Source organism: Channa argus, chromosome 1 (genome assembly GCF_033026475.1).
Source record: "Channa argus isolate prfri chromosome 1, Channa argus male v1.0, whole genome shotgun sequence".
Lineage (NCBI taxonomy): Eukaryota > Metazoa > Chordata > Actinopteri > Anabantiformes > Channidae > Channa > Channa argus.
In genome coordinates, this window is record NC_090197.1 from 28,661,137 (window position 1) to 28,670,444 (window position 9,308).

Consider the following 9,308-nt stretch of genomic DNA (forward strand, 5'->3'; position numbering starts at 1 on the left):
TGAAAACTGGTTAATCTTAATATGGAAACCAATGTAAAGGAGAGGGTTTTCCTGCACACAAAAAGAACAGACTGCTTCCTGAATTTTTTTTTTCTCCATCTTTTACCAAGATTAACAACTTCTGGAATTTACTCATCTCCTCCAGCAGTCCACTGTTTTTGTCCTCTTCAAATCCTGAGAAAATCCTTGTGTTTGACGCAGACTTTGCTGCCTCGTCGTTTGGGATCTCACAGCCTGCACTGCTGTTTGTGTAGTGTCGTGTGATGATAATTTTAACAACACTTTTTTAAAAATGCAGTTGTTCTGTACACAAACTCCCGCTTAAATTAACCAGTTTTCACAGGCAAGCTCTTTTAATCTGGACTTTAGCATAAACACAATTTCAGCGATCATAGATACTTCATCTGGAAGAATACAAAAAAATACAAAAAAATATAAAAAAATAAAAATACAAGAAGAAATCACAGTTTTGTCACTCATGATTTGACGATGGAATTTTGTTGCTAAGCCAATTGTTAAATAAAATGGTTTGTTACTTTCACATTCAGAATTCTTTCAAACCTTTGGTGTAGTCACACCAAAAAATTATGCTATCGTTTTCTCTTCAGTTTTTAAAGAACTGTGATTGCAGAGAACTAATATTGAAAGCTTAATGTGCATTTTAAATGGAATATCAAAATAAGGAATAAACAATGCAGTAACAGACACATAAGAAACACTTTGAACTATGCAATGGTTCCTGAAGCAAGATTCTTTAGTTTTCCATCATGGGTAATACACTGTGGAAAATAGCTTGTAGTATCCAACATAAGTATTGCATCCGTAATAAGCTTAAAGAAGCTTTCAAGTTTTACATTGTACATTTACATTACATTGTATTTATTCATAGATTATCCATGTGATTTTTATATGCAGATATGCAATTTTTTTTCAGAAGGAAATTAAATATCAATATACAAACTGATACATATAGCAGCTCCAAACCCTAGAGGGGCCTGGCGGATCAGTGGTAGAGCATTGGGTTGGGATGCAGAATCCCAGCCCACCAAGTGTGGCCACTGAGCCCGGGTAAAATCGGAGGGTTGAGGCAGGAAGGGCATCCGGCTTAAAAACTCATGCCAAATCAATGTGCGAAACACGTTCAGCTGTTGCGACCCTTGGAGGGACAAATCAAAAGCTGTCAATCTATGTAGCGGCTCCAAATCCTGCTTTCATCGATTGATTGTGGAATTCAAACACTTCAGCTTAAACAAAGACCTTCAATATTTTGAATTAGTTTTAATTTTGTTGAAATTATTCAAAGAATTTTAACTTAATGGACTCTAGGCTTCATTGGCCTGTACAAAGTTAACTTTTTATGTATCCTTCTTATAAATTTGTGTTAATAACATTATATTTTAAATTATATTGGTTATAAATATAGGTTTGTTAAAAAAATAAAAAAAAACACCTCGCTTTAATTATTTAGGACTGAACCTTACTCTTTCTCAACTCTCATGTCGTTGTTCCTAATCCTAACTAAACCACTGTGTTTACAAAGTTTAATCCAGCATTTTTGATTGTTTAGGGCAAACAATATTATTACATCAGCTGTCATTTTGGTGCACGTTTAAGATTGTTACAAATGCACTTTGTTATATAATTATTTTCAAATTGTGTTGTGAATGTTATTTATTCCACGTGAATTGTATCTAATTAAGAAATCTTATTTTGGTTCCGTAAAAACACCTGCCAAATCAACATGCGGAACATCATTTGATCATTTAAGAATTTAGGGACACACAACCTATATGTTTGATAAAGTTGCAGGACTTGTTGTAACCAATAAAAGTACTGAGGTGTTTTTTCCCCCCATTGCCACAAACTGGACTTGTACATGATGCTAGCAAAAATCCTATAACGTCCATCAACATTCCACATAAACATGAACCTCCAGAGAGAAATATTCTGTTTAATGTCCCACTTAGCCTGATACTGCAGACTGTCTAAAAACAACAGCAACATTAGGATGAAGATTTCTCCTCATTTCAGTCTTTTCATTGACTTTATTTTAATTGCTTTTACCATGTCACATTCCTTTACTTTTTCATAGTTTTATTAATCTGCTTTCACTTTGAAAACAACTTTACCATTATTTTTAAAAGATACATAATACAATTGTTTGTTTTCTTCAAATGTAGATTAAGTGCAGAAATGTTCCATATGTTAAAACCTTACTAAACTACAGGCCGAACACTGAGTAATGCTCAGTGTGTTTTTCTGCGCCATCAAACGCAACACCATAAGCCTTAGAATCTAATTTTACTCAGCACATTAAGGTTTTGAAAGGAATGCGAAAAAATAGCACAAACTACAGGAGGAGTTGTGTTGTTCACCTGACCGAACTTTCTAAACTTCTCTTCAGCTCACATGAGCTCTGTGGAAGCAAAAAGCCTCCTGCTGCTAGTTTCTACTGCTTTGTTTTTGTTTTGTTGTGTTTGCAAATCATCACCATCCTGATATAACATGCAGCAGCACATACTTGCCTCCAAAAGTTTTACATTTGACCTTTTAGCTTATTTATTTTTCACGTGAACTCTAATTAATTGATCCAATGAACGTCTGGAAAGTGCAAAACTTCATAGTCTGGTGTGTTTGAATAGTCGTATATAACCAGACATACAGACAACTTAAATGATACACAGTGTAAATAATGGAAACTTCTTTTCCTTGTGGTCCTGAACTCTGAAACTTCCACCTTTCCACCAAATCCTCAAACATTGGGGGCACATTGGGTTGCTTTTACATTACTCTTCACCTTGTACAGTTTCACTCATATGTTTTTTTATAAAAAGATTCAATTTACATACAGTGCAGAAACTGACTATCTAAACCATTAAGCAGTTCACTGGAGTATATACATGTGACAAAGCATTTTTGTATAAATCATAATTTGCCCAGGAAGGCGTGTTTGACCAAATCCACTTCCAGTTTATTAAGAACAAATACAAAAGTAAATAAATCAGCTGTCAGGGCTAATAGCAGCTTGTGTTGTAGCTCTCCAATTTTTTAAAAGCAGCGGGTTTTAAAGTTCTCACAGTTCATTATTCCAAAGAAACCAACGGCACAATTCATGGACAAATCTGTGCAAATTACAAATGACGCTTTTATTTAGAAAGAAACACAGGCCAACTTCCTGTATACTAATGGCCGCCATTCAGCTCGGTGCATTTTCTGGCCTATCCATCCTGGTGCACCTGTCCAGGTATTAGTGCATGAGTCTCAAGCCTGGCTGGCGAGTTAAAAGGCGTGATCGTTTCCAAGGAGATCTCCGGGTCGTCCTCCAACTGGACCGTGGCAGGAAGCAGCAGCAGTCTGTCGTGACTCTGGGAACCGTTGGAGGTGTGCGAGTCCTCGTCGAACTGTGTGCTCATGTCCTCCAGGTCCTCGGGGCCTCTGTTAATAGTCCGCGGTTGTTGCTGCGGCTGCGCGGGGACCAGTGCCTCTTTGTGGAGCGTCGTGTCGTGGTGGTAAGAGACGAGCTCGTTGCTGAAGTTCACGGCTTCCACCGCGTTGTTGGAGCGCATCCTGTTGCATCCCAGAATCGTGGCAAAGGCGCGCCGGAAGTCAGCGTTGAATGCGTAAATGACTGGGTTGAGGGAAGAGTTGGCCCAGCCGAACCACACGAAGACAGTAAAGGTGGTGTCGCTAATGCAGGGCGGATCGCAGAAGGGGACGGTGCAGTTAAGGACGAAGAACGGCAGCCAGCAGAAGACGAAGACCCCCATGATGATAGAGAGCGTTTTCAGGACTTTGGTTTCCTTCTTAAACGAGGACTTCAAGGAGGCTTCATCGTTGGGCCTGCGCTGGAGCTGCTGCCGCTGCTGTTGGTGGTTCTGGTTCCGGTTCACGCCATGACCTTGATTCTGTGCCTGCTCAGCCGCCCGCTCCAAAGACGCAATCCGGCGAATTTGGGTCTGAGCAATGCGATAGATTCGGGTGTAGGTAGCAACCATGATCACCACTGGGATGTAGAAGCTGATGAGGGAGGAGGAGATGGCGTAGGTCCTGTTCAGGTTGGCCACGCAGCTCTTGGTAACAGCGCTGGTGTTGAGGTTGCTGCTGTTGGTGAAGTTCCTGCCAATGATGGCTATCACTGCCACCTCCTCCTCCTCCTCCTCCTCCTCCACCCCCCCTCCGTCTTCCTCCCCATCCCTGTGCCAGTTCAGCTGGACAGGGATGAAGGAGATGAGGATCGACAGCGTCCATGCCACCCCAATCATGACAAACGCCACCCTGTGAGTCATTTTCCGCTCGTACTTGAAGGGGCTGGCGATGGCCCAGTAGCGGTCCACGCTAATGATGCACAGGTTGAGGATGGAGGCCGTGGAGCACATGATGTCAAAGGCGATCCAGACGTCGCAAAAACGTCCAAACAGCCATGTGCCGGTCACCTCGGTGATGGCTTCCCAGGGCATCACCAGCACGGCCACGAACAGGTCGGACACGGCCAGCGAGATGACGAAGAAGTTGGTGACTTTGGAGCGTAGGTGGCGGAACTTGACCACGGCAGCGCACACCAGCATGTTCCCGAGCAGCGTGGACACGATGAGCAGGAAGAGGACGCAGCTGATGAGGACGCGCAGTCCGCCGCTGCCGCTGCCGTCCTCCTCCTCCTCACCGTCGTCGTCGTCGTCCTCATCTTCCTCTGCGCTCGTCCCGTTAAGCTTTGATAGAAGTTGAGTGAAATTACTCCACGTAGTGTAGTTTTCCATCCTGTCCACGGAAAGACTGAGTCTTAAAATCCACAAGCGAGACAGTCCCTTATCCCTACTGCTCCTGGTGCGCAAACTAGTTTCCAAACATTAACGATGAATAAGAACAAGAAGGAGAAAATGGGACTTTTCTTACCAAAATCCTCTTTGCTGTTTGCCTGCGTCCTCACGTAAATCAGTGACGAGAACAGCTGGTTCGGGCTTTAAACTGCGGCAGGATCCGGTCCTATTACCTTTAATGTCTCCTCTTGGAGTATGAAGGTGTCTGTCCCGGTGTGACTCATAGTGGAGTCTCATCCTAATGTGGTGCGCTAACACTCACGCGCAGATGGAAGCACAGGTAATAGATTACTGTCCAGTTCATCTAAATCAGCCTCGAACTTCAAAATAAAACGAGTCCAAACGAAGAACTCAGGTCTGAATTACTGTGATTTCAAGAAATAAAGGTTTTGGTGACTGACTGCGCGCGTTAAGGACGCACAGTAAATTAAAGGCAACGAACAATGTCACAACTCTTAACTGGTCACATTAAGGCAGACTGATCACTGCTCTGCTTTTAGAGAGAAGGAGAAAGTGAAATGAGGAAAAGAGCAGATTCAGAAGAGAAAATACAGGAACATAGGAATTCAATTTGAAGTCAGCTTTGTTGATAGCTGGTTGCAGCAAACTATTATTTTCATCTGTGAATAAGCTGTTAATTGTTAAATTATTCCATTGTTTGGTATGTAGATCATCGAAAATAAGACAATGTAATTTCACACAGATGTCTTATAATAAGGTTTTATGTTTTATCATTAACTATCCAGTTTACCACAACGTACTTTGTATTGATCACAAACTATCTTTAGTAGTAATTTGATGTGGATGAGTTAATCTCTGCCACTCTACAACAAAACACTTAACTAGGAGACACAACGAGTGCTACAACATGCCAATGCTGAAAACATGCTGCTGGTGTTTTCAGCAGCAATAAAAACCCATGATAATCGAAAAGGAGGCTTTCTTGCACAGACAGGTGGTTTGTTGGTCCAACATCCAGTCCCCCAGTCCTCCTGTCAGCACTAAACTGTCCTTGGGCAACATGCATGTGGGGAAAAAAATCCACAATTGTGAAGACTTCAGCACCAGAGACAGTTCAGAGGGAACCCTTCAGAACCCTACTTTGTGGGTTGTGATGAGGACCTCTGCTGGCTGGAGCTTAAAGTGAAGGGAGCTGAGGGACACATGTCTCAGAGGAAGCTCAGGATGAGCATCATACATGTCACATGTGTGAAGAAGAGTCTGAGGAGTCCACATCACACATGTCACATGATTTGTTAATGTGTGCAGAGCAAGACACAGAGGGAGAGAAAAGCTCTGGGATTCATCAGCTGGTGGCATCAAATACACAACCAGAGTTTGAGGCAATACAGTGTTTGTATTATAGGGCAAAGATCTGGGGCAGGTGTGGGTATTTATTCTTCACAATCCAGGAGAGAGAGCAACATGTTACATGTAACACACAGTGAGTTCACATCCAAATGAGAAGCAGAAGTGAGCACTTTCAGAAGATCATGGTGGGTCCCTTTTAAATGTATTACAAATGTTTACAAGTATTTACACTGCTCTTAAGAGAAGAAGAAGAATTTTAAGGCTTTTATTTGTATGGCTAAAGGTCTCCTGCATATTGAACTTCAACCTTTAACTTTATTTCTGCACAAGGGATGGATGCAGATTTTTTTATTTGGAAACTGCAGCTTAGTGAAGATGTGTTTAAATATTCACAAAAATATGAACAGTCATAATGACTGAGATGATGGTGGTGAATTAAAAGACGTAGCAGCAGCAACAGAGTTTTCACAACAATTTGAACCCGTCTTTAAAGGTAGAGCACAGATTTAGCCACCAGATGGTGCTGCAAATCTACCATTAGGTTCAATTGTCACCTCAGCTCTATCTCAAGAGCTGCACAAGCAGCCGGTGAAGTGCGGTGACAAAGTGTTGGTGCATTTGTATTCACCCCCCTTGAATCAAGTGATTTGGGATATATCTCTATCAGCTTTGCACATGTAGAGACGTAAACTTTTGCCCATTCTTCTTTACAAAATAGCTCAGGCTCAGTCAGATTGGATGGAGAGAATCTGTTAACAGCAGTTTTCAAGTCTTGCCACAGATTTTCAGTTGGATTTAGGTCTGAACTTTGACTGGATCATTCTAACACATGAATAAGCTTTGATCTAAACCATTGCAGCTCTGACTGTGTGTTTAGGGTCGTTGTCCTGCTGGAAGATGAACCTCCTCCCTAGCCTCAAGTCTTTTGCAGACTAACAGGTTTTCTTTTAGGATTGTCCTGTATTTGGCTCCATTAATTTTCCCAACAACTCTGACCAGCTTCCCTGTCCCTGCTAAAGAAAAGCATCCCCACAACTTGATGCTGCCACCACCATGTTTCACGGTGGGGATGGTGTGTTCAGGGTGATTTGCAATGTAAGGTTTCAGCCACGCATAGTGTTTTGCATTTAGGCCAAAAAGTTAGATTTTGGTCTCATCTGACCAGAGCACCTCCTTCAACATGTTTGCTGTGTCCCCCACATGGCTTGTGGGGACTTCTTATGACTTATTTCTTGGCATTCTTCAATAAAAGCCAAATTTGTGGAGTGCACGACTAATTATCCCACCTGAGATGTGGATCTCTGCAGCTCCTCCAGTGCATGGGCCTCTTTGCTGCTTCTCTGATTAATGCTCTCCTTGCTTGGCCTGTCAGTTTAGGTGGACGGCCATGTGTTGGAAGTTAGTGATATCAGAGTCAAAGGGAATGAGTACAAATGCACGCCACACTTTTCAGATATTTATTTGTTAAGAATTTTGAAAACCATCTATCATTTTCTTTCCACTTCACAATTATGTGCCACTTTGTGTTAGCCTATCACATAAAATACCAATAAAATGTATGTTTGTAGTTGTAACGTGACAAAGGTGGAAAAGTTTGGGGTATAAATATTTTTTCAAGGCACTGTGGTCTGTCGCTAACTCAGGGTTAAGAACAAGTAGGTTATTATTTCTCTGTTTTTAACAACTTCTGTAAACTTTGCACACAGGTACAGTTGCTAATATAAAGTGGATCTGTGTGCATGCGTGTGTGTGTGTGTGTGTGGTGAAGGTGAACTTGCATGAACCTGCAGGTCGTGCAGTGAACTTGACTTTGCGGCATCATCTAAAGGCGTCTCCCTAACATAAACAGTGTTACAGCTATAGGGTGCGGCTCACCTGCAAGCTCATCTAGATAATTAGAAAGAAGCAAAAGAGAAACTAAAGCCAAAGTGTTTGTGTGAGTATGTGCATGCGTGTGTGGAGGACATCTGCCACATTGTGACACCCAGGTTCATGTGGTGACAAAATGAATGTGTGATTTGTATTAGTCACAGGAGCATTACTTTGCAAGTTAAGTTCATTATCTATAAAACCAGTTAAACATTTGGTTGTTGAGCTGTTGGCTGTAGAATAGAGGTCACAGAATAACCAAAGGAATTGGGGAGGGTTGCGTCAGGAAGGGCATCTGGCGTAAAACTGTGCCAAATCAACATGTGGACAAATGATCCACTGTGGCGACCCTGAACTCACGGGATAAACTGAAAGGACAAAAATAAATAAATAAATAATTCATCATCTGCAAACACTTCTGAGAGCATGGAAATCCCTAAAAATGGATCCATAGACACAAACAAACAGTTTTAAATACACGTTTGACTTGAACTTGTGTACTTGTGGTCTCTTGCCTGATTTCTGCAGATAGAAAGACAGATTGAGAGGTTGTGTCATAAATCCTGCTGTTTGACAGCAAACACATGGCAGGGTCACCAAGAAAAACACACACAAACCCATGGCGTCTGCAGCCCCTGGCTGTGTGTGTTCAGCTAAACGAGAAAGAACGACAGCTGCTGTTTACTTGAAGACTTGAAATTGGAAAAGACCTCAATCAGATTATGACTCATTCAAACAATAATTCATTTCAAGGCTGTGGTTTAAATTGAGATTACATAACTTTAGTTGAGCAGTGCTAACAGCTGCCAGAAGGAACCGCAGGGCGCTGCCACATTGAATTCACAAAATCACTCATGCAACAAACACAAAATCAAAGTCGCAATTGTTGTTTCCACCCGTGTCAAGTCAGCAGAAACCTGACTACAGCTGCTATAAGCTATAGATTTAAACAGACACAACAGACAGCAGGAAAAGTTCTTCCCTTAGCAGGGTGACACCTGAAAGCAACACGGTCTGCTTCCATACTGGTGCAACAATGACTCAGCAAAGTTTCTCATTCAGGTGAAGTTACCTGGAAGCTGAGTCATGACAGCTCATCTGTTCAAAAGGTTATAATTTTGCATCCAAGTATCAGGAAAGTCCAACAGGTTCTCTTTCCACAGTGTCAGACAATGACGCTTCGAAGAATTGAGACACAGTTAGTCATTTAGCAGAAACCAAGGACAACTGTGGGGTTTAGTGTCTTGCCATGCGGACTGGAAGTCAAACTACTGATCCTGTGGACAACCACTCTACCACCTGAGGTAGATGAGA

At 42.0% G+C, this 9,308-nt stretch overlaps 1 protein-coding gene across 1 annotated transcript; it reads right to left on the reverse strand.

Annotated features, from left to right (window-relative positions):
• Positions 1 to 661: 661 nt before the first annotated feature.
• Positions 662 to 5,305, reverse strand: LOC137131153 (D(1)-like dopamine receptor). The gene has a single exon (XM_067512030.1). The coding sequence runs from the start codon at positions 4,752 to 4,754 to the stop codon at positions 3,219 to 3,221; it is 1,536 nt and encodes a 511-aa protein (XP_067368131.1). The 5' UTR covers positions 4,755 to 5,305; the 3' UTR covers positions 662 to 3,218.
• Between the last annotated feature and the right edge of the window lie 4,003 nt (positions 5,306 to 9,308).